This window comes from Chenopodium album, chromosome 16 (genome assembly GCF_948465745.1).
Source record: "Chenopodium album chromosome 16, dcCheAlbu1.1, whole genome shotgun sequence".
Taxonomy (NCBI): domain Eukaryota; kingdom Viridiplantae; phylum Streptophyta; class Magnoliopsida; order Caryophyllales; family Amaranthaceae; genus Chenopodium; species Chenopodium album.
In genome coordinates, this window is record NC_137849.1 from 10,819,703 (window position 1) to 10,846,635 (window position 26,933).

General features: G+C 34.5%; 1 protein-coding gene and 1 non-coding gene across 2 annotated transcripts; both read left to right on the forward strand.

Annotated features, from left to right (window-relative positions):
• Window positions 1-6,729: 6,729 nt before the first annotated feature.
• On the forward strand, window positions 6,730-6,836 carry LOC145587113 (small nucleolar RNA R71). The gene has a single exon (XR_014101145.1). It is a non-coding gene; the product is annotated as a small nucleolar RNA R71 (small nucleolar RNA).
• Window positions 6,837-17,845: 11,009 nt separating this feature from the next.
• Window positions 17,846-24,514, forward strand: LOC145584897 (uncharacterized). The gene is made up of 6 exons (XM_081641678.1): window positions 17,846-17,955; window positions 18,061-18,139; window positions 18,259-18,354; window positions 22,502-22,605; window positions 22,710-22,846; window positions 24,218-24,514. The coding sequence occupies exons 2-6, from the start codon at window positions 18,080-18,082 to the stop codon at window positions 24,298-24,300; spliced, it is 480 nt and encodes a 159-aa protein (XP_081497804.1). The 5' UTR covers window positions 17,846-17,955; window positions 18,061-18,079; the 3' UTR covers window positions 24,301-24,514.
• Window positions 24,515-26,933: the final 2,419 nt, after the last annotated feature.

The window sequence follows — 26,933 nt, forward strand, 5'->3', positions numbered from 1 at the left end:
CAATCACTTGTCACTTAAACATGACATAATGCATAAAATTGCTAAAAACAAACTATTATAGTAAAAGAGATCAAATATTGCGGTACATGGAGCTAATCCAATAATCACATACAATAATCCAATATTGTGATGCATGGAGATGATCTAATAATCCAACATTCACATACGAAGTCATGGAGCATACAATCAATTACTTAAAATGCAAAACAAGACATTAAACAAACCAAGACTTTGAGTCCAACATCAATTCTCATATCACACTATGGGTAGGTTGGATTCAATTGGGGCCTCCTAAGTAGCTAAGGTCCATTAGGGTAGGGTCGTCCACTCTTCTATGGTCATTGGGTGTAAAACCCATCAATTTTACCGCAATGTGGGTGACTAACCCACCAAAATAGATAGGAGTCCTAGCTCTAGAGGCCTCGGCCGCCCTACCACTACGTTGGAAGTGTTGGGCCATCCTAAGAGGAATGTTCAACTTCCCACACCTAGGGATCAAATATGAGGCCAATAATTCTAACTCATCCCTCCTAACATTGGCCGGTTCATGCCTCCCAAAGATGGTGAGGCCAACAAATTTTTCCACGAGGTGGTGAATGATGGTCCCTTTGGCATGTTAGAGGTTTTCTAAAACCTCCCCCGTAAGAGCTAAGTAAACCTAGGCACAAAAGTCTTGGGGTGGTTCCATGGGTTTGTCGGATTTCAAATAAAAAAATTTTCCAAAATCTTTTAAAGAAAGTCTCACATCATTGTTAAGCAATCGAAATTGAACATGATAAACAGTTGAACTTGACTTAATTAAATTAAAAGTAGAGATGAATTCTACAGTTAAATAGTCATATGTATCACAATGCAAGTTAAACAAACTACTCATGCCAATTCCCTCAAACAATTTTTCTACTTGTTTATCAATTCCTAATCTTATCAAAGTTGGATGGTGAACAAAGCAAGTAGTTATTACCTGCCTCGAGATGAGTTTGAGCATTCAAGTCCTTTGCTCTTGGCTAGTGACCACCACCTCGCTCCACCCCGGAATTTAAAGTTCCGGGTCGACCATTGGTGTTGATTGTTGCCTAGATTGTTCACCTCTTTGATTTCTTGATCTTTTGGAAGCCATTTGTGTTGATTTCTTGACGAACTTGAGATTTTCTCTCTCTAGCGTTTCCTAAAAGTGTGAGAAAATAAGTAGAAATGAGATGGAGAATGAAGAGGAAGGTGAAAGGATTAAGAATATGTAAAAAAAAATTGAGTTTTGATGAGAGAATAGGAGAAGATCTTGATTAGAAAGTGAGTTCGAAGGTTTGAAAATGGAGGTTAAAGAGATAAAGTGTAAGTGAAAGAGATGAAAGAAAGAAGAAAGTAAGAAGAAAAGAGGAGAAAAGGGATAAAAAGCCTGGATAAAAGAGGCGCGCCCGATCTGGAACTTTCACTTGCGTGCCCGATCGGGCGAGCTCCGCCCGATTGGGCGCAAGCTTGCCCTTGATTTCTCTCTCGATCGCTCGCCCAATCAGGCGGGCATCGCCCGGAATTTCTTTTCCCATCACTCGATTTCTCCATTTTTGCACCTAATCGGGCGAATTTCCCTTCAATTTCTCTCATGCTTGCGCGCCCGATTGGGCAAAGATTTTTACAGCCCCAAACTTCGGTACTTGCGCGCCCGATCGGGGCTCCTTGTCCAATTGGGCGATTTAATGCTCGATTTTTGCTTCACTCTCGGGCCCGATCGGGCCTCTGCCCAGTTCGGAGTACACTTCTTGCACCTTTTTCTCTTTAAGTCTCCTTACTTGATAACTTGAAACCTGTACAAAATCACTTTGAAAGGTAAAATTGCACTCTCCTCACCTCTCTAAAAAAATAAAAATAAAATAAAGAAAAAACTAGTCTAGAAAGCAAGAAATACGGGTTTCCGCAAAGCGCTGATTTAAAAGGTCCCGCACGACCATTATACTTAGCTCTAAGATTAGGTGGGTTTCCTCCACCACTCCAACAGTAGCTCCATCATGATACACCTTCAATCGTTGACCATTTACTTTAAACTCTTCACCCTTTTCATTCACTAGCTCAACCGAACCAAATTTGTTCACCTTAGTGACTGTAAAGGAACCCGACCACCTAGACTTTAGCTTTCCTGGAAAAAGCTTTAATCTAGAATTAAAGAGTAGAACCTTATCACCCGGTGCAAACTCTCTTAGTAGGATCTTCTTGTTGTGCCACTTCTTGGTCTTCTCCTTGTAGATTCGTGCACTATCATACGCCGACAGTCTAAACTCATCTAACTCATTGAGTTGGAGAAGTATTTTCTCCCCTGCGATCTTATAATCCATGTTAAGCTTTTTGATTGCCCAAAAAGCCTTGTACTCTAATTCCGCGGGAAGATGACATGACTTTCCGTACACTAGTCTATAGGGGGAGGTACCAATTGGTGTCTTGAATGCGGTTCGGATACGCCCAAAGTGTGTCATCTAGCTTCATACTCCAGTCCTTCCTTGACTTAGCCACCACTTTCTCTAGAATCAACTTGATTTCCCGATTAGAGACCTCAACTTAACCACTAGTTTGAGGATGATAACTAAGTCTGGTCCTATGATATACTTCTTTAGAAGGTTATCCAATTGTCTTTCATGGAAGTGAGTACCTCCGTCGCTAATGATAGCTCGTAGGACACCAAACCTTGGAAATATGGTCTTCTTGAAAAGCTTCATGACCACCTTGGCATCATTTGTTGGTGAAGCAATGGCCTCGACCCATTTGGACACATAATCAACGGCCACGAGTATGTAACAATTCCCATTGGAAGATGAAAACGGTCCCATATAGTTAATACCCCAAACATCAAAAATTTCGACTTCAAGGATCCCAATTTGGGGCATCTCGTGCCTCCTCGAAATATTGTCGGTCCTCTGGCAAGAATCACAAGACATGATAAATAACCGCGCAACCTTGAAAATGGTAGGCCAAAAGAAGCCTGATTTATTAAGCTTGGCTACGGTTCTAGAAGGACCATGATGCTCACCAGATGGAGAGTTATGGCAACGTTGTAAGATGCCATACACTTACCATTCAGGGACACACATGCGAAATAGTCCATCTGCACACTCACGAAACAAAAAAAGGATCATCCTAAAAATAATATTTAACATCATGGAGAAACCTTTTCTTTTGTTGGTAGGACATATCTGGAGGTAGTATACCGCCTACCAAATAATTGGCATAATCGGCATACCAAGGTCCTTGTGACACAACTGCAAGGAGATTATCGTTAGGAAGAGAATCATCAATAGGTGTAGAGTCCTTACCTCCATCATACCTGATCCTAGACAAGTGATCTGCAACTACATTCTCTGCTCCTTTTTTATCTCTGATTTCAATATCAAAGTCTTGGAATGTGAGCACCCAACGAAGGAGTTTAGGTTTGGTCTCTGACTTGGCAATAAGATATTTTATTGCTGCATGATTAGTAAAAACAATAATTTTAGAACCAACCAAGTATGATCTAAATTTCTCTAAGGCAAAAATCACAGCAAGAAACTCCTTTTCTGTAGTAGCATAATTGACTTGAGTCTCATCTAAAGTTTTACTAGCATAGTAGATAGCATGCAAAACTTTATTCTTCCTTTGGCCAAGCATGGTGCCTAATGCATAGTCACTAGCATCACACATGATCTCGAATGGAAGATTCCAATCGGGAGCACATATGATGGGAGCCGAAATCAAGGCTATCTTGATCCTGTTGAAAGACTCAAGACACTCATCAGTAAAATCAAAAGGAGCATCTTTAAGTAGAAGTTGGGTTAGTGGTTTTGCAATCTTAGAAAAATCCTTGATAAAACAGCGATAAAACCCCGCATTACCAAGGAAACTCCTTACCCCTTTAACATTAACTGGTGAGGGTAATTGCTCAATCACTTCTACCTTTGCTTTGTCTACCTGTATACCTTGGTTAGAAACAATGTGACCCAATACTACACCTTGTGTCACCATAAAGTGACACTTTTCCCAATTTAAAACCAAATTGCATTCTTCACATCTTTTCAAAACTTTAGCGAGGTTAGATAAACAATTATTAAATGAAGAACCATAGACACTACAATCATCCATAAAGACTTCCATAATAGGCTCTATGAACTCAGAAAAGATGCTCATCATACAACGCTGAAAAGTGGCAAGTGCATTACATAATCCAAAGGGCATCCTACGATAAGCAAAAGTACCATAAGAACATGTAAATGTTGTTTTCTCCTGATCATCAGGGTGAATTGGGATTTGAAAGAATCCCGAGTATCCATCCAAATAACAGAAAATTTATGGTTAGCCAATCTTTCCAACATTTGATCAATAAATGGGAGGGGGAAGTGATCTTTTTTAGTGGCGGTGTTTAGTCTATGATAGTTAATGCACATCCGCCATACTGTTACAGTTCTAGTGGGAAATAATTCGTTTTTATCGTTTTTTACTACTATCATCCCACCCTTCTTTGGAACTACCTGTACAGAGCTTACCCACTTTGAACCAGAGATAGGATAGATAATACCTGTATTAAGTAGTTTCATGACTTCCTTTATAACAACCTCTTGCATGTTAGGATTCAACCTTCTCTATGGTTGAATAACTGGTCTGTGATCATCCTCTAGGTGTATCCTGTGCATGCAAAAATCAGGGCTAATACTCTTTAGATCATCAATAATGTACCCAATTGCCTTCTTGTGGGTTCGAAGAACCTCTAGAAGTTGGAAAGTTTGTGGGTCATCGAGTGCAGTACTAATGATCACAGGGTGCAGTTCCTGCTCATCCAAAAATACATATTTTAAATGGGAAGGAAGAGGTTTAAGTTCAGGTTTCTTTACCTTCGCAGAGTACGATTCCTGAATTAAATTTTCCATTTTACCATTCTCATCAGGGCTAAGTTGCTCGTTTGATAGAGCATGCTCAATTTCATCCACCTCTTTGCTCCATATGTCAGCGTCACCTGCATTAAGTTCACAACATAGTACTTCCTCCAAAGGATCCCGTGAGAGAACCTGAGGTAAGCTATCATGGCATATAAAATCGATGACACCAATACTATAACACTTCTCCTCTAGCATAGTCCTTTCATAACTCTCCCTAGATTAAATGTAATATTATCATCCCTAACAGGAAGAGTTAATTTTTCATTTTTCACATCTATAATGGCACCTGCAATATGAAGAAAAGGTCTTCTTAAAATAATAGGAATTTGCATATCTTCTGCCATGTCTAAAACAACAAATTAACAGGGATAAAAAATTTACCAACTCTAACAGGACCATCCTCTAAAATACCTAAGGGGCATTTAACAGGACGATATGCCATTTGTAGAGTAATATTAGTAACTTTAAAACACCCATATTAAGCTTTGAACACACAGACGATGGCATTACACTGACACTAGCACCTAAATCACATAATGCTTTGTCAATAAAAACATTTCCTATATGACAAGGTATAGAAAAACTACCGCGATCCTTTAATTTTGGTGGAGATTTATTTTGTAGTAAAGCACTACATTCTTCAGTGAAAGCTACAGTCTCAACCTCATTAAAAGCTCTCTTCCTAGTCAAAATGTCTTTCATGAATTTAGCATATGTAGGAACTTGAGTGATTAAATCAGTGAAAGAAACTGTTACCTGCAGATTCTTAACGACCTCCAGAAACTTACCAAATTGCTTATCTAACTTATTCTTCAGATGTATATTAGGGAATGGAAGTTGGATAGTGGGGCCTTGCACATCTCCACCCTTCTCCTAAGGTTTACCCTGTGAAGAAATATCAGAAAAGTTAGTTTTTTCCTAGAGCCTTGCAGGGTTAGTAACATTAGCATTTGGTACAAGGGAATCAGGATTAGCAATTGGTGTTATAACAAGTTCATCATCTTTGGGCATAGAAGGCCCATCATAGTGTGAACCACTACTCAGAGTAATTGCATTATCATGATCCGTGGGTTGTACTGGCTGCGATGGTAGGACTCCCTGCTGGCGAGTTTGTAGAGTAGAGGAAAGTTGCGCAATTTGATTATCCACAATTTTATTATGGGCTAAAATTGAATCAATTAGAGCATCTCTACTCTCCATGTGCTTTTACATGTTTGCTAACATCCCTCTAATTTCTGACAAGGCAGGGTTAGTAGATGGAGGAGTTTGTGATTGGGGGATCTGGCCAGAGTTGGGATGGTAATATTTCTGTTGTGGTGGTGGTTGCCATTGTGGTTGTTGTGGAGGTGGAGGATTTTGCACATTGGTGCTCTGGTAAGAAAGATATGGATGGTTCCGGAGGCCGGGATTATAAGTGTTGGAGTATGGGTTATTTTGCCTATAGGTTTGGAAGGCATTAACTTGCTCCATAGAACTCCTACAATCTTGCTCCCAATGTCCTACAATTCCACAATTTTCACAAAAAGCTTCATTAGTATTATTGACTGCAGAAACATTAGCTACAAAATTAGGAATAGCAGTACTAAGATTATCTAATTTCTGGCAAATAGATGTTAATTGAGCCTGCACAGAGGATACAGAATCAACATTATGTTTCCCTTTGTTAGCAAAACCTCTAGGATTCCCATATTGGGAATTGTGAATTGTCATATCTTCGATAACTTGACCTGCATCATCAACATTAAGATTCATAAACCTACCACTGGCTGCAAAGTCTAGAATTGTTCTAGATGAATTTCCAAGCCCATTGTAAAAGGCTTGAATCAAATGCCACTGTGCTAAATTATGGTGGGGACACTCCCTCTGCAAATCCTTGAATCTATCCCAAGCCTCATGTAAAGATTCATCTGGCTCTTAAGCAAAATTCTAAATTGCACTTCTCAACAAAGTTGTCCTCTCTGCAGGGTAATATTTGTTATAAAAATTCAAAGAACGGGTCTCCTAGTCAGTAATACCAAGTGCAATTCTATTTAAACCATTAAACCACAATTTTGCTTTTTCACATAAAGAAAAGGGAAAAAGAATCTCCCTAATTTGGTCTTGTGTGACCCCAGCTTACCTACTGGTATTGCAATATTGACAGAAATATGCAATATGAAGATTAGGGTCTTCACCCTTAGCTCCACTAAATTGCTTTCTTTCAATCATCGTGATAAATTGAGGTTTGATCTCGAATTGCACCCCATCAAGAGCTGGAGTAGGAGTAAGATGTGGAAAATCTGTCAGGGACGGCTGCGAATAATCGCTGAGCTTGCGAGGTGGGGGAGGTGGTGGTGTCGTCATCTCTGATTCAGGTTATGAAGGAACTTCTGAATCGCTAGAATCAAATGGGGGTTCCAAAGGTGGATTACCCTCGGAAGTGTCTCGTACCTCTCTATAAAGATTCTTTTGTCTATGAAAAGATCGTTTGATTTTAGGATCGAATGGAATGTAACCTGATCTAGAACCCTTGGGCATAAACACATAACTAAACAAACAAATATGAGAAATTTGTCTCAAGAACTTGCATTCTCTAATACGGACGAAAATAATTTATACTACAAAAACAATTAGAAATAAAAAATAAAACCGTTTTCCCAGCAATAGCGCTAAATTTTGATAGGCTAAAGTCGTATCACCTAATCAAAAGTATTACCTAAGTCCACTAACTAAAGTAGATAGGGAAGTAGGGTCGAATCCTCAGGGAAACTAGTCTTTCTATTCCTAATTAATTAATATAATCTAAACTATTAAGTAACCAAAATTAATGTTGTTAAAAGGGAATTAAACTACGAAGATTAAGAATAGGAGAAAATCAATTAATAAAAGGCCTAGGGTCACAGGTTCACCAATAATTAATATTCCGGGATAAAACAAAACAATCAATAATCAACATTGCACAAATAACATGATTAATAGGCTCTCTTAATTTATTAATCAACATAGATCTAACAGGCTCATGCAATTTACTAGATCTAAGTTCCAATTGAAAATAGCCTTTAATCTCAAATTAACATCTGCTTGATTCATTAATTCAACATTACTATACTTTTACAATCAAATCACATCTGCTTGATTCATTAATTCAACATTACTATACTTTTACAATCAAATCACATCTGCTCGATTCATAATCCAATTGTAAAGAATTTATACAATCCAATAAGAAATTATCATGCAATATCAATAATCAATAATAACAAATTATCCCTTCATATTAATTATGGATCCCCCAAGAACCCTAGAATTAAACTACTCATACATAATTAAATCTAAACTAATTAAAGCATATGAAAAAGACATGATTAAGATTAAAGAAAGAAAATAAACAATAAAGGAGAGAAGAAGAAATACCGAAAGAAGGAAATATGAAATTGCACTAAAAGGGGAAAACTTGAGTTAACAATAATCACCAACAATAAAGTTTTGAGTATGAAAGAGAATAATGAAAAACTTAAGTAAGAAAGATTACAAAAGAGTATTAATTCTAAGCTCGAAATTAGCCAAAACAGAAAACTCCTAAGCCGCCTAAAATTACACGCGCCCGATCGGGCGAAGGGTCGCCCGATCGGGCTTGCCTTTTTCCTTGAATGCTCGTTTCTGGGTAGCCACCCGATCGAGCCAATGGCCGCCCGATCGAGCTCGGCTTTTCTCTTAGCCGTGCCTTGAGCTTCTCTTCAACTTCTTTTGGGCTCCAATTGTCAAGGCCCAACACTTCTTCTTGGTTCATTGCTCGGACCAATTCCATGAACCAAGCCCTTAGTCACCGATATGATCGGTCTTGGGCTACGATCAACGGTCATGAATGTGCTACAAGCTCCAATATCTCGTAATGGCCAGAAAACCATAGAAATTGCCGACAAATTCGGGAAATTCATACAAAACAAATGTCAACTCTACAAAACACTAGAAACCACACATTAGTACTAAAATTAGCTCCGAAGAGCTCAAATATGCATATAAATGACCGTGGGACGGGAGATAAAATAACATATAAAACACGAATGTCACTTCCAATGGTCCCAACCGGTGAACACCAAATTAATGACTTGTTACACCAGGTAACCATGTCACGTGTCAGCACGTGATTGGCCCAAAAATAAAAATAAAAAACAAAAATTTCCCCATCCACTTTCCACCACCGCCAAACCCTAGCCTCTCCCTTATCTTGCCGGAAAACGGTCAGCCACCTCCTTAACCACCAAAAATCGATCGACCGACCCTTTACTACCCCACCTGACCCACTCTTGACCCCGACCCTAAAAACCACCAACATGAGCCTTGATATTAAGCCTTCTCCTTTCCTTTGTCGCTAAAACCGCCCCTCCTCCCTTCAATTCCCCCACCGTCGAAATGACTGATTTTGAAGGTGGAGAAAGGGAGGAGCGGTGATTTTTGCGGCGGAAGAAAGAAGAGGGCACTGATTTCGGAGATGGGTTGGCGGTTATTGGGTAGAGGTGGGTTGGGTAGGTGGTTTTGGGGATCGGCGGTGGGTCAGGTGGGGTGCTAAAGGGCAAGCCAAACGGGTTTTTGTTGGTTAGGAGGTGGCCGGGAAACTTTCCGACAAGGTTAGGGGAGGGGTTAGGGTTTGGCGGTGGTGGGAAAGTGGCTGGGGAAATTTTAGATTCTTTTTAATATTTTTTTTACGTGTTGACACATGGCGATTAAAAAAATAATAAATAAAAAATAAAAACTCTTTTAACAAGTTACTGGTCATTGGGACCATTGGAGGCAAACATCTAGCATAGTTAGGATTATTAGATAATAAAACTTAGTTAGGATTATTAAAAAGTATTTTTCCTATATAATATAGTATAGATTTATTTTCAGGACTTTATATATATATATATATATATATATATATATATATATATATATATATAGAGAGAGAGAGAGAGAGGCTCATGTAAGAACCCTCCTCTATATAAGAACCAATCTCAACCCTTTATTAGTTTTGATCTAACCATCTAAATTAATCCTTTAATAATGGCATTTTTGTAATTTTGAGTAGTTCATATTTAAAACATAAAAAAAATAAAAAAAAAATTAGAACATAGTAAAAAAATTTAGAACATAGGAAATAATTTAGAACATAGGAAAGTTTTTAGAACATAAGCTGAAAAAATTTAGATACATAAGCCAAAAAAAATATAGAACATAAGTAAAAAATTTTGAAGATAGTAAAAATTTAGAACATAAGTAAACAAAAATTTAGAACATAAGAAAAATAATTTAGAACATAAGTTGTAAAAATAATTTATAGCATAGGAAAAATTTTAGAACATAAGCTGAAAAAATAATCTAGAACATAGGAAAAAATTTAGAACATAAGCTGAAAAAATAATTTAAAACATAGGAAAAAAATTTAGAACATAAGCTGAAAAAATAATTTAGAACATAGGAACAAATTTATAAGCTAAAAAAAATTTAGAACATAGGAAAAACTTTAAAACATAAGTAGAAAAAAATTTAGAACATAGGAAAAACTTTAGAACTTAAACATAAAAAAATTTAGAACATAAGGTATTCTTACATAAGAAAGGGTTCTTATATAAAGAGGGGTTCTTACCGAATCCCTCCCCTATATACACACACACATATATATATATATATATATATATATATATATATATATATATATATATATATATATATATATATATATATATATATATATATATATATATATATATATATATATATATATATAGTGTCAAGTTTATAATGGATATGAAAAAAGTTTGTTAATAAATTTGTACTTGTGTTGGAATTTTATATTTCCTAGGAATACAATTGTTTATACGTGTCGTTTGACTATCTTTCATTGATGAAATCCTTTTTCTTCTTGAATATATATAGATGCGACTTTTAAATAAAATAAATCTTATTATTTAATTAATTTTTTTGAAAAATGCACATACTTTTTTACCTAAATAATTGAACGTTCATTCTTTTCATTATTTCTTTTTCATTTTTCTAATAATTTTTTTTTTTACAAAACTATACTTCGTATGTTATTTTTTTTTTCAATCTAATAAAAAATTGAACATTTTTTTAATTTTAATTTTAATTTTAGTTGAATGTGATTTTAATATATTTAATTTAATAATATTTGAAAAAAATATAGTATAGTGACATGTAACTTAAATAATTTAAATTAGGGCTGGCCAAAAAAATCCGATCCGATCCGTGATCCGGCTGATCCGATCCGAAAAATTGGATATCCGATCCGGTTTTTTAACTTTTGCATATTTCGGATCGGATATCCGAAAATTTTCGGATCGGATTCGGATCACGAATCCAGAAAATTCGGATATCCGATCCGATCCGATGTTCTATATTAAAAAAAAAAATCTTTAACAAAACAAACATTCCCCTGATTCAGCCATTCACCCAAAGCCCAAAAGACCAATGTCCCAAATCCCCTCCCACAGCCACACATATTTCCACCCACCACTTTCACTTATTCGTCCACCCGCAGTGCCGCATCGGAGCCACAGATTACCACGCACAGTTCCAGCCAATCACCCACCACTTCCTCACAGCCCTCACCACCTCATTGTAGCAGCCGCAGCGGAGCCGCAAACCTACAAATCATCACTCGGTCCTTCGTGTTTGTTCCATAATAGATCTCTTTCACATAAATCTTGAATTGAGCAATCCACCGCTTGTATTCCTTGCAATTTACTTTAGATCTTCTGCATTTCAGTTTTGATGTTTGCTAATTATAAATAGCATCTTAGTTTTGATATTATGCTAATTATAAAAAGCACAAACAGTAAATTTGTTACCTTGTTAGGTTCAAGTGTAATGGTTGAACATTAGAAATTGTTTAACTACTTTGTAAAATTAATCCCCTAAAATAAAGTTTTGTACTCATATAATGCTCCGTAGCTTTTATTTCCCAATTAATATTTTCGGATCGGACCATTGATCCGATCCGAAAATTTCGAATATCCGAAAATCGGATGCCCGAATTTTTTCGAATTTGTATTTTGCCGATTCGAAATTTCGGATCGGATATCCCATATGGCCAGCCCTAATTTAAATCCTAATATCTAAATATGATTTTTAGCTTATTTTTTTAGAAAAGATAATTTTTAGTTTTTCCAATAATTTAAATCCAAATTCAATATTGGTTGTTTTTACCTACGTGGTTAAATTCTTAAATCTCATTCGTCACTTTTGCTTAGGTGGCGAGTGAATTTTTTAATTCTAAAATAAAATAAAAATCTTATTTTTAATTGGTCGAAATACCTTTTGCAACACCCTAGAAATTCTTTTCCTTTAAAATACCTGTTTTATTCTTTTTAAAACTCAAAATAGGAAAATCTAAGACATTACTGCCACCGTGAAAACGGCTAAGCCAACTATTAAAGACACACAGCGGAAGACTATCTTTAAAACGTTCAAAATAATTCAACTTAAAAAGTCAACCAAACGAACGAAAGTAAAATCAAACCAAAGTAAAACAAAGTCAACCTACAACTTGGAACCATTGTAGGACCTTATTTAACCAAATCAACTTGAAAACCTTTACGTTAGTCTCACAAGCATAATATAATAAAATAATTAAAACAATAAATCACACCATAAACTTATGGAAACTAAGCATGATTCGCTCTTCACTCATGCCCATCATGAATATGCTTCATCACCTGAAAAGCTTCTCTCTACTCGTTCTCACTACTCTCCATTAAAAATGGGTCATCATAGGGCCAATGTAAAGACAAGGCCAAACAAACATACAAACACACAATTAGCAATGCTGAGTACATAAGCATAAATAAACACACTAACATGCTTTCACCTATCATCAAACAACTTACCTTGTTGCACTTGTTTACAAGCATGCAACATACAACGTGACCCTCAATTAAATAACTAATTGATTCATTTAGCATTGATTACGCATTGAACGGGTTCCCCCCCCCCAACTTGGCCCGATAAAGGGGTACTAACACGGGAGCTAACCGTGCCAGTATAAAAGAACCACTCGTAAGTGGCGGAATTCCTGCGCATATTAATAAAAGGAAAATACAGCGTCCTGTACTCCCAGTAGAAGTTATGGTTAAATATAAAACCACATAACTCCCCCCCATATGTTCATACTCAAGTTATATACATTCCAAGAGTTTTGGTGCGTAATCTCTTTCACTTTACGTTATTTACATATTATTAAACTTGGTGATGACTCTCAAACCATGACACAATCAAACTTTATAATTATTCAAATAATTAAACATACCAATTTAATTCTTGAATAATTAGTGACCACATAATATTTAATGTTGAACCCTTTTTAAATCTACCTCGGTGTCAAAGATACCTTAAACGCATAATGCGCCTTCCTATCCCTCGGTGATAAAAACACCTTAAGTGCACTAAGGCACCAATACATAATTTATTCCTCGTGTACATAGACACTTAAATAGCTCTTTCCTCATGCTTATAGCATCAATAAAAATTATATGAACCATAATAAAATTCCTTTTTAATATTCCAAACCAAATTAAACATTTAGTTTAATTAAACATGCTCTCTATCATGCCAATAATAAAAGTGTGGTTCATACACAACATGCCAAATTAATTATTTTCCTTCACTAATCCATCACAAATAATTCATGCTTCATAATTCAATCACCAACATCAACCAAATAATAAATTTCAATCAAAATCTATCATGATACTATTTAGAATCAATTATTCAAAGTCTAGCATGTTCCTATATCACCAAATAAATACCAAGTACGCGAACGTACCTTGAATACGATCTTAAAATCGCTACGACTATATGAAATCACTCACTTTGAAGTCTCCTGCAATCCAAAATTATAACAAGGCATTAAAATCCACTCCACACAAATTTCCAGCAATATATACTCTCATTAAATCACTGATGAGTGACATTTTATGTTACTCCTAGGATAGTGTTTATGCCTTGTTTTAGCTTGTCTTAGGGTGTTCTGCAGTTGTTTTGTCCAAATAATGCGTGCATACATGTCTCGATGTATTTTTAATGAAATTGCGTATATTGTTGAATGCTTGCCTTCATTGCGTGTTTGCACCGTTCCCTATACCTTATTGCTTCCCTTGGTGTTTGTGCTTAGGTATTTGAAGTCTTGGATTGCAAAGAAAAAGCCAAGGAAGCATGAGAGAAGAATCGAAGAAAGCAAGGTGCAAGGGCGCGAATAATGTGCGGGCGCACAGCCCAGTGAGAACCCGCGCAAAATTGGCGAAATTGCAGAATCGAGGCAGAAAGTTTTGCGCGGCCTGTGCGCGACATGTGCGCGGGCGCACACCCACAAATGCGCGGGCGCGCATCCAGCAGCGCGGGCGCGCATCCAGCAGCGCGGGCGCGCATCCAGCAGCACGGGCGCACACACCCAAGCACAAGTCGCGCAACCCACAAATGCGCGGGCGCGCAGCTACATTGCGTGGGCGCACAGATCCTTGCGCGGGCACACAGCGGGTCCTGTTCAGCGTTTTTGCGCGATTCTTTATATATTGCGGGGCTTGTTTTGTACGGGAGAACTTCATTCTTTTAGATTCTTTTTCCCTTGTTTTAGGAGAGATTCTCTCTCTAGGTTTAGCTTAGGATTAGAGTAGTTTAGAGAGAGAAAGTGAGGGTTTCACCATTGTTGAGCTTGGATTTTGAAGAAGAAGATTGATCATCTTGTTTGTAGACTTTCATCTTCAATCAATGAGAATCTCTAACTCTCTCTCCTCTATTTTATTTGCTTTCTCTTGACTATTGTTTTTGTTGTTGGTATTGCTTGTTAATCATGTTGATTCTTGATTATTTGTTGATTAATCTTGTTATTATCATGATTAGTGAGTAATTTCCCCATTAAGGGGATGGTTGTGGTGTAGTTGGATCTTGAGCATGTTCTAGGTTAGAATTGATTTATTTGTGATTAAAGTCTTTACATGTTTGATATTCTTTAATCTTCTTGCAAGTGCACATTGTTGGTTGATTAAAGGTGAATCGTTGCTAACAAGGAACAGAAGTTGACTTAGCTAAGGTTCATTATTATCGATTGTTATTTAATAGTACCTCCTAGTATATGGTTCTAATGTGGAAGCATAGAGGCTATGTTAGGAGAAGCCAATTGACCCCGGAAGGCGGCTAGATTGGATCCTTTATTTCGATATTTGAGCATGTTTAGTTCATAATTAATTCAATTTCTATGCCTTTGTGTATGTTCAAGTGAATGCTTTACCTAAACCATTTCCCTTAATGTTTTATTTCTTGTTTTAGCATATTTAGACTTTAGTTTATTTATCTCCTATTCCAGACTAGCTTAATTGTCGATAACATTTGGTGGTGTTTATCCGTTCTCTGTGGTTCGACCCCTATGCTTGCCTTATACTCGTATTAGGTTTGTTTAGGTTGTATAAATTGTATTTGATCTAGGGATAGACAATTGACGACGCGTTTATTCCCTTGTCAATCACTCACAATTTATTTAAAACAAGCTGAAAATTTATTTAAAATCCCTTACTTTAATCCCAATCAATGGGTAGTCAAAAATTCCTTCAAGAAACTTAATTATAGCTTACTAACAAAATTTCCAGCAATATTAAATCATTAAAACTTGCTGTAAATATGTTTTAAAACCCTCAAATCAAAGATTTAAACCACCCTAAATCATATTCCTTCAATATACAATTATTTACAAACCTAGAGTTTCAAATTTGGAGCTTTTTAATTAAAATTAAAATTTTGAAAATTTATTTACATACTACCTATAATCAAACATCATGCAAATAATCACAAAACCCATAATTAATAATTAGATTTAGAATTAAAGCAAAAGAATTAAAAAAATATATATTTTTTTTGAATTAGGTGCGCCGGACAGCAGCCACAGCACCACAGTCGGCTGCTGTCGCGCTGCTGGTGGAGTCGTTGCTGCTGCCGGTGCTTGCTGGTGGCGCAGCGGCCCGTTGGTGGGCGTGTGGTGGTCGGCGGTGGTCCGAGTAAAAAGGGGAAGGGGAAACAGAAAGAAAGAAAAAGAAAATAAGTGAGAAGGGAGAGAGAAACTTACCTTGTGTATTCTCCACTCTAGGCAAAGTTTAATTTGCACATGTGTTGAATATTTATACCCTTTTTCTCTAGAAACCCTTCTACTCTTTAATTCATTTTCTATCCTTACTAATCCCTTTCCTATTCAAACTTGTTTTTGACTTTGACTTTTAAAAACTTCCTTTTATAAAATATTTCCTTTTATAAAATCACATGTCCCAAAATATATTTTTAAATTATAAAATAATGTTTTTCCAAAATAAATAAGTAAAATACCATAAATAATTCATTTCGAATTATTTAAATACTTTACAAAATACTTATTTAAAATAAAATGCGTACTCCCTCCGTTTTTTTTTTAAATGCATCGCTCGAGAATTTACACTATTCATATGTTACATTTGACTTAATTTTTTCACTACTATATTATTTATAAACATGGTCATGTAATATATTGTTGGATTAGTTACAATGTCTACTATCATAATATAATTTTGTTATAATTTTTACTAATATCTAATTAAAGATATTAATGGTCAAAGTTGTGTCTCGACAAGTGTGAAAACTCAAGTGATGCATAAAAAAAACAGAGGGAGTATAAAAATACGAGATATTACACCTTTGCTTACGTGGCACTCCAAATGCTCTTGAAAAATGTCTGTTTTAGATAAAGCCTCCTTTTCTCTCTTCTCTCTCCTCCCTCCTCTCTCCTCTAGGGTTTTAGTTTTTTTTAACCATTTAGGCCGAAAATAGTCTAATTTCTTTGAAAATTAGACTATTTCTAACCCTTTTTCTTTTATTAAATTTCTTATTGCTTTGTTTTACTTTGCTATATTCTCTCCATTTGTGAGGTTTTGTCCTAATATTTTTCTAGGGGGTTTTCCCAATATTCTGGGATTTTGATTTTCATCCATGGATGAGAATTTTATTTGTAGGGTTTTGATAATAATTGGGAAGGTGATTTGGATTCATAAGGATATGGGTTTGTCATCAACTTTACGATCAAACATCAGCGCGGATTGCAAAAATCTCTACTTGAAAAGATGCAAAGACGGTGGCATGGGAACTATGCCGAATATGCAAATTAGTTATGATTTTGATTGTAAAAGTGTTATGTTAATTTTTCTAAATTTGTGGTTTAAAAGTCTTCATTATTATTATAGATGCCGTATGGCTATTATGCTATTCATTAATGAAATTATGTCTTCCAGTAAAAAAAAAAGAGAGTATATATTAGCTGGATTGTAATATTGTATACCAAAAACATGAAATAGACTACTTATGCCTCGTTTGATATTGCTGTGATTTTCTGTTTTTTGATTTTTTGTTTTTTAAAATCATATGATATCATATCATATAACTAATATATAAAGTTAAACTTTTAGTCAGGTCACGAGATAGAGACATTTGGCGGCGCCACGTTGGATAGATTTATGTAGACTTCGTAGGATAAAAGATTTAGTTTAGAATTCTATTTTCAATCAAATTTGAAAAATTTTTACTTTAAAATTTTATTTTCGATAAAATACTAATATTTCATAAGTACATTTGAAAAATTCATTATAAATTTTTACTTTAGAAATTTCTAAAAATTCAATAAATAATCCAAGCATCGCAAGGAGCATAAAAATAGTATTTATAATGAATCAAAAATTAGTTAAACTTATTAAAATCATTATAATTTTAGAAATTGACAATTGAAAAGTGAAAACACCTTTTTCTTGTTTTCTATTTTTGATTTTTTTTGTTTTCATAAAAACATAAAATTGAAAACCAAAAACGATACCAAAAATATTATAACCGTTGATATTATTCAGATCCAACGATCGACATTACTCCCTATATGCATGATTAATCTTCCCACTCCGTTTACATTTTTCATCTCCCGGAGCTCAACTCTTTTACACTGCACCTCCCTTCTCTCTTCTCCATTGAAGCGCATTACCTGAATTCTCCATTGAAGCGGCTTTTGACCTTTCTCACTCCTCCATTGAAAGTAAGATGATTTATTTTTTTTTTTTATTTTTTTTTTTACAATTTCAAATCGTCATATATCAATTTCAATTCAAATTTACAGCAAATTTCTTTCTACTTTTATTAGGGTTTTTGTTTGATTGAGGATGGGATGGAAGGCAGCTCAAAAACTTATTAGGAATTGGAAGATTCTTCGAGGTGATAACGTAAGTGCCCAAAATTATTGGGATATTGCTTAAACCCTAATTCTGTTTTTTTTTTTTTTTTTTTTTCTGAAAAATTCCATAATTTTATTTTTTGAGTAACTATTTTTTTTTTTTTTAAGGTGATGATTATCAGGGGCAAAGATAAAGGTGAAACCGGTACCATTAAGCGGGTGATTCGGTCTCAAAATCGTGTCATTGTCGAGGGAAAAAACCTTGTAAGAATTATTCTTTATGAATTTAGAAGAAATGGAGTTTTTTAAATGTTGCTTTATTTGGAGGGACTGAATACTGAACCTTCGTTTGTGTGTTTTGAACCTTCATTTATGTTTCGTAGATTGAATTATAGTTTCGGTAAATGTTGCATTTCAAAGAGATTGAGCCTGCGTTTATGTCTAGCTAAATAATTGTACTCGTAATGTTGCTAATGTGAACTGGCAGAGTGATTGAAAATTGAAGTAGTGGTTGCTTGTTCGCGATAGAGGTTAGTCTGTCTTGAGTCACTACTTTATTACTGTAGTATGGTTCCATAAGCATTATCGAAACTTAAGAAAAACTAGTTTACATCTTGACTGATCCATTTGAACATGGAGGTAGATGACAATCATGAAATTCTGTCGTGCTGTCTTTTTTAGGGAAGATTGGAAAGTTTTTTATTCAAAGAAACAAGATAGATGCTATTATATTTTGAATAGAGACAAAGGGCCCCATCATATCAAGCTTACCGGTGTGGCGGTGTGTTTGGATTGAAGGAAATAGAGGGAAAGGAAGGGAAGGGAAGGGAAGGGAAGGGAAATAGAGAGATGAGGTATTTTTAATTTGGATAATAAATGAGGAAGGAAGGGAATTGGGGGGAGAGAATTGGAGGGATTAAATTGTAGGAAATTAATCCCTCTAACAATGGAGAGATTTGAAAGGAAAACTCACTATTCTTCCCTCCCCTCCTCTTTTCTTCCCTCCCCTTCTTTCCTTCATCTTTCTTTATCCAAACACACTATTAATGTTAAGTCCAAGGGCTATAAGTGGCTTATTGTTTAAGAACGGCTCGATATAGATTTTTAGTCTTGTATTTATGGATTGATTTGAGTAATTGAGATTTCATTATAAATTTTAAATGAGTGCATTTTCGTTAATCATATTGATTAATTGGAGTTATTTGATAAATATACGGGGATTTAATGGGAAGGAACACATGTATCAATAACTTTAATTTTCATCATTTTACCTACACTACACTCTATTAATTGTAGAAGTATTGAACAACATTGAAGATTATTGAATGTTTGTGCACTGCATAAATTTTTTAACACTCCACTCTAGCACTGCAGCAGAAATTTGTCAATTGACAATTGAGTGATTAACATTCTCTTTCTTTTATCTTTTCATTTTTTTTACTTCTGATCTTTTTGTTTTTTTTTTTTCCAAATTCTTTTATCAATAGTTTTCTTTTTTTTTTTTTTTTTTCCCTAGACAGACACCTTTTTTTATTAGTCGTGCATGTATACTTCCACTGTTATAATATAATTTTATTTTTATTTTTGTAATTATAAATTTTTATCTCATTTTGCAATTAATAATTATTATAAACGGGTTAGGTTAAGGTCAAGGGTTTTCAAACCGTTTATTGTTTGGGTCAAGAATTTGTCAAACCGTTTAACATTGACACGAACATGAACTCAAACTCAACACAACACGACCCGTTTGACAACCCTAATGGTAAGACCCAACTTTAATTTAGATATCAAACTAGACTAGATCTTGTGTCATGCACTGTAATTTCACTATTTATTAATTTAACACTATATTTATTTAAAATAACTATCAAATTGCAAAATGAGATAAAAATTTGTATTTACAAAAATAAAAATAAAATTATATCATACTAAAGAAAATAGTGGAGTATACATGCATGACTAATAAAAAAAGGTGCCGATCTAAAAATAGAAAACTATTGATAAAAGATAATGGAAAAAAACAAAAAAAGAATAGAAGTAGAAAAAAATGGAAAGATAAAAAAAAGGAAATGCAATCACTCAATTGTCAATACTTTACTTTAGTGGCGGTACAGAGATATTCAGTAGTCTTGAATGTTGTTTCGTACTTCTATCATTAATAGAGTGTAGTGTAGGTAAAATGATGAAAATGAAAGTTATTGATACACGAGTTCCTTCCCATTAAATCCAATTCGTCAAAGGTGGAGCACTTTGTTGGCTTTTCATTTTCCAAGAGAGAGGGTGTGTATGATGGTTGTATTTGTCAAGCAAATAGGGATTTTGGCTACCATCCCCTATAGACATGTCAAAAAGATATAAAATGATGCTTTATGAATTTGAAGATTATGTTATGGGCACTAGAACAATCGTATTGAATTATTGACCTATTGGAGTTTATCCTGTCTATGATCATGTTATTATTTACTTGTTGTCTCACAAGTTGAGGACCATATTCAGCTTCCATGGTTTTATGATATCAGAATCTCATTGCCTCCAACTTCATCAACTTCCCTTATTATGACAAACAAACCTGATCCCTAGTTAGGCATTTACCATGAACTATGCTGGTGACATTGATTTTTAAAATTATGTTTGGAAGAGGATTCCATCTCGTCTGTTAAACCATTGCTGCAATTTAAGAAGTATATCTTGTCTAGTTGTCTCCTGTTTAGACTTCAAGTAATTGATGGCTTAATTAGCAATATCTCCGTTCTCTCTTCTAATTTCCTTGTGTCATGTTACTCATGTATTTTTGATGTCTTCAATAATGACCCCAACTACCATATTCAACTATTGCATCACTGACCATGTTTTGTCTTGAATGATAAATTCAAATAGTTGCTTATTTTATTGAGCATCCCCACCGTTCCCATCGCTTCTTAGACTAGACGTTTGTAGCATATGGGCATTTCACTGTCGCACTGGACTTTTCTTTTCTATTTTTTTTTTTTTTGAAAAATTGCACTGAACTTAGTCTCCACATATTCCTTGCATTTTGAGCATTAGCACTTGGTGGAATGATTTCTTTGCATGCCTTTCACAAAAAGATCTATACCTGAGGTACATCAAGCTGCCATAATTTCTTCATAATGTAGAATATACATGTGAAAATACCAAGTAGTTGGATTTCTGTGTAAATGCAAAGTTTAGGATAGTGCTACACCTCAAAGACTAGTACACTGCAGAATTTTCAAGATAATTTCAGCCTCGGACTCAATTAATGTGATTAGCATTTTTTTTCCTGTTTTAACAATTTAGGTCCCAAACCAACCACCTTCCCCCAACCCTGGGTCTCAAATTGGTGATACGGATACCAATCTAATTGTTCAAGTAATGCTTTGCTTTACAATAGTAATGAAATTTGGTTAGTTATCCAATGTATTCTCCATGAACAATTTTCTGGCATGATTTCTTGCCTTTTTCATCTTGGTTATCTAAGTCTCAAGCTGAATTAATATATTTATGTTGCTTTGTGAACCTCACTGAATTGATTGGCTCCATATTAATTTAGAATTTGTATTCTGCCTTTGACATACACAGCTTCTTTGACGTTCCAACAAGATTGAGTGGTTGTTGATAAAAGTTCTCTTCTTAAGTATATGTGTGCTAATATTCCTTGCACTTCTTGACCTATTGTCGTCATACTGTTGTTAGTGTAAAATTGTTCTGACTTTATTTTTGTGCTCTCATATGATGAATGTTCAACATCAGCTTTTTATTTTTATATATTTTTTTAAAAAAAGGCATTGTGTTTGCATATGACTATTGGTATAGTGAGTTTTTATAGTCTTTAGTGAGCAGTAATTAGATCATCAGTTCCTCCATGGAAGGGGAAAAGAACATGATTTCACTTACGGCTTTTAGATCTGTTGGGTTTATGCTGTGGTTAGTATATCATGTTTCAACATTTATTGCTTAGCTCTTTCATCTTTTGATGAATGTTCAGCAAGAGTGTTTATTTTTTTTGCTTCTTTAATCTCAGTATAATCTGCTTGGCATATTTCTCTGTTTTGTTCCTTGTAAGCTAGTGCTAAGATTCTTTGTGCGGTGGACTTGGTTTGATGAGGATTTTGGTACTTTAGCTATACGAAGTTTTTGTGCTATTTGATTATTGCTTCTTCTCAAGAGCTAAAAGCTTTAAAATAAAATTCAATTGAGTTTCAGGTTTCAATCTAAATTATACATGTGCTGATCTGATAGGGTTAAGCTCTTTCCGAATGGATTGAACATACTGAATATTGATGTCCATTATCACTTTTATGCATGTGATGGAAATTGAAATGTACTTAGTATGTTGCTGTTTGTTCAGGTTTTTTTGATAGTCTGCCCGGTATAGTATACTGCTCATGTCTTCTTTTGTTTGTCTTCCCAGGTCAAAAAACATATCAAACAAGGGCAAGGGCACGAAGGTGGCATTTTTACAGTTGAAGCCCCACTGCATGTCTCAAATGTGCAAGTTGTTGATCCAGTTACTGGGTATAGTCAACTGCTCATATCTGTCAAATAACTTACTGAATATTCTGTATCTGTATATAACAGATTCCAATGATAACTTTATGGGATCATGCTCTCTTCTGCAGAAAACCTTGCAAGGTAGGAATTAGATATCTAGAGGATGGTGGAAAAGTCAGAATTGCAAGAGGTATAGGAGCATCAGGGTCCATAATCCCTCGCCCTGAAATTTTGAAGATAAGGACCACACCAAGGCCTAATGCTCGTATGTATCTGATTCTTACATTCTTGCTATTTCTTGCTGTTTGATAATCTATATCCACACTATCTCAAAGTTTTCGGCAGCATTAAACATTATGGTCTAATGTTTTTTAGCTTTGAACTTTACTTTTAATCACCATATCAAATTCAGCAATGATATTAAAAATATTAAATTACATGCAAGCATTGATAGGTTACTAAATTACAAGCCAAGGTTGACAGATTTTTTTCCAAAAAATTCAAATGTGGTCAATTAATATGAGAGAGAGGTAGTAGATGGTTTGCTGTGGTATTTTTTTTTCTTTAAATTGATAAAAAATTGGGGTCAAGTTTAGAACTTTTTATTATGTAGTTTGATCAAGAAAGGCTGTGTTCTTTTCATTTTGGGAGTAAAAGGTTTCAGTATCATTAAGGTCATATTATGGCTTCATTTTAGTTCGGATAAGGGGCTAAGGGCCTATGAGTTCAATTCACAACTAAAATGAGTTAAGATACTGGCTAATAAGCTAAGATTAGGACTTGTGATTTAAAAAAACTTTCCAGGGTTTTCTTGTAGGAAAGCCGAGACTTAGAGCCAGTAATTGTTATAAAGAATTCCAATGAGTTAGCATGATTTACGAAGTGGAAAATATTCTTAAATATGATCTTGTTGGGTTATAGAGTAGCAAAAGATTATAATAGCAAATGTGAGAGTGAATAGTGCCTGGATTAGATGTAGTCATAAGTTTTGAAGCAAAGACCAAGCTCAGCTCCATAGCATCAATGTAGGTATTAAGTTATGTTGTCCAAACAACTCTTACTAGGCAAAACCTACAGAACATACTACTCCTTGCTCCTTTTTTGAAGAGAATATATATCAAGACGGTCAATCTTATCCAAAAATAACTCTTGTTGGCAAAACAATATTGGCAACATTTTAATGCTGCCCTCACTTGCTATTTTGCTCAACACTATTAAAATCAACTTCTCAAATTACAGTAATGGGTTTCATGAGGGTTCAATTCCTTGCTTGCACAATATTATGATTGTCTTGAGATGCACTTGTAAACATTGTATGAAGTTTATTATTCAGTGAGGTAGTACTAGCTAAATGGTCTAGTTTTTCTAAGCATAGAGCTTCTATAGATAAGCGTACTGTAGAAGGCTGGATTTAGCATTTGGTGTGTTGTGTCTATTCAATCGTTTCTGTTACATCAGGCTCTTTGCCCCCTTAATTGATTTAGTGCTAATATGAATAATGTATTTCACTGTTCCTAAAGGTTGCAATACTTACTGCAAGTAATTCATCATTATTCCCATCAAGAGCTTGTGATATTCAAGGGCTTATATCTTGTGCTTAACTACTTGCTCGCTTACACAATTCTCTCTCTTGCAGCTGGTCCTAAGGATACCCCAATGGATTACGTGCTGGAAAAGACTTATGATTCTAAATCTGGAGAGGGCATGCCAAACCTTTAAGGGGATTAAATATCTTTTTCTTCTGCTACTATTAGTTCAGCTAGGTGTATCCGATAGCTAAAGCATTTGCTCCATGACATGCATATCTTCATTAGCTAATGCAGTAGTTTTTCTTAATTGTTTTGAGCTTAATAATTCTTTGCTTATACAAAAAGAACTTATCCAAGTGATTTGTTCGTTTGCAGAATGATCTATTGTGTCGTGTGTTTTGTTTTCCCCTCGAGTTCATGTTTTTTACTTCATAAATTTCAATGCACACATCTTACTGAATCAAAAAAGCTCCCACATGAACACGTTTTTCTTGTACATATAGGTGATATAGCAGGATAGTATTAGATTTTATTTTCATTGGAGTTCACTAAGATTCCGAACAAGAGCAAAATAATGAATTTATAGTGAGGCCTCGTTCTATTATCTAATTTGGTATATTACTATATTTTGATTAAATGGTCAATTAAAACCGAAAGAAACCAACTTAATGGCTTAATGCCGTCTCAATATAACTTGAGAATTAGAAACTTAAAAAACCTTTCCTTTAATTTAATACTCTATATTAAGTCAATACTTTCCTAAGAAAAATAATTCCGATTTCATAACAGTTTCAATGCTGTATTAACAAAAATAATTTATTTATTTATTAAATATTTAGGAGGTTAAATGGAATATAAAACAGCTGTTACAAGACAAAATGCTATTCTGAACACATAAACAATTATTAAGTAAATTCAGAAAATATTAACGATTTTCTTACCATAATTTTCATTACAAAATTTCTTATTTATATACCTTCATTATTCACTTGCATGTATTCACAACATTACAGTATTTTCCAATACTACTAAGAAAAAAAAAAACTTGATTCTATCATCAACTTAACAGCAAGCAATGTATTCCAATTCAACCTCCAAAAACTCATCAGAACCACCTTCTGCTAGATCGTCGAAACAACATCAGATGAGAAAGGATGGAGAATGGACGAAGGAGGAAAACAAGATATTTGAGAATTCTCTAGCAGAATTGGGCATTGATCGTAATGACTTATTTGAACAGATTGCATTAAGGATCCCTGGAAAGACTGTTGAGCAAATCAAAGAGCATTTCGAAGCACTAGTTAACGACATTGAACGTATAGAGTGGGGAGAGTTTGATCATATGATCGACTAGATTTTCATTTCTTCTAATGAGATGTTTTGGTCTTCCTAAATAATATTTTTGCTATTTGCTTAGTTTATGTTAGACATGTTCATACAGCTTTTGTAGTTAAGTCAAATTATAATTAATGAAGAATACGTTTAGAATTTTTTTATTAAAAATTTCTACGTTATGATGTCCGTTGGATACCTCGAATAATTGTTAGTATTAAAATACGAAATTATGATTTGCTTTTATGAAATCTTTTTCATACATAATGAAAATGCGAGTGTTTGTGAATAATAAGCGCATAGGTGCTATTAGAGCAACTCAAAGGACAAGCTAATTGTCAAATTAGCTTGCCAAGCCATATAAACTTTTAAGCTAATTGTCATTTTAGCTAATTTGAGCTCCAATGGCTAGCAATTAGCTTACTATTGAAAACAAACCCCACCTCCTTAATTTACGTTTTTATATTACAAAATATTTATTCTAATTTGTTGTATTTCGGAAAGTTCTTTTCCAAGCAAATTGCATTTTTTTGGTCCAATGGTCAAGCTAATAGATAGGGATTATTTAATATTGCAAGCAACTCTCTAGCTACAACCATTGAAGTTGCTCTTACTGCTATATATTTGCTAACATATAGGATGACATTGTTGAAATTACTTTAAAATTTGTCACATGAAAGTGGACCAATAAATTGCCAGGTGGAAGGAATTTTGGGGGAAAATATGATAGCAAAAAGCATCACTACGTGAATAATAATACACAAAAAGTAGTATTAAGACAACTTATAGTCTTATACTTTAATACATGCATTATAATACACATAAATGTACCATTGTAGAAAAATGTCAAATGAAAAAAATGAAAACCCCAAAATACCCTCCTATATACATGCTTAATAAGTAGGTGCTATGTGCCTATATGCACTCAGTGTTTGTAAAGGATTAACCCTTAGCGCATAGCTCCTATTGATTTAGCAAACATATAGGATGAAAAATGTACCATTACATGTATAATAGGTGATAGGTGGTAAATATTTTGGGGAAAAATATTACACGTATAGGATGGTAAAAAGTACCACTACATGCATAATAGTACACAAAAAGTACTATTAAGACAACTTATATTTTAATAATGCATTATTATTGCATAATGGTACATTATAATGTAACAATATAGAGTCAACTTTTTCCAAAAGCTTGTCAAATTTACAATTTTGCCCTCCGAGCTATGCGTTGAGATGCACTCTAAAAGATGGGTGAGTGTTATTAAGTGGATAAAGTAAGAGAATGTAAAAAGATGGGTGAGTGTTATTAAGTGGATAAAGTAACAAAGTTTAAAAAGATGGGTTAGTGTTATTAAGTGGATGAAATAAAAATAGAGTATAAAGATGTAAATGTTGTAGGTACAGGTACGAGTGTAAAAAACTTACCTAATCTGAAAGATTTTTTAAAAACCAAACAGTTTTGAGACCCGAAAAATCATATTAATAT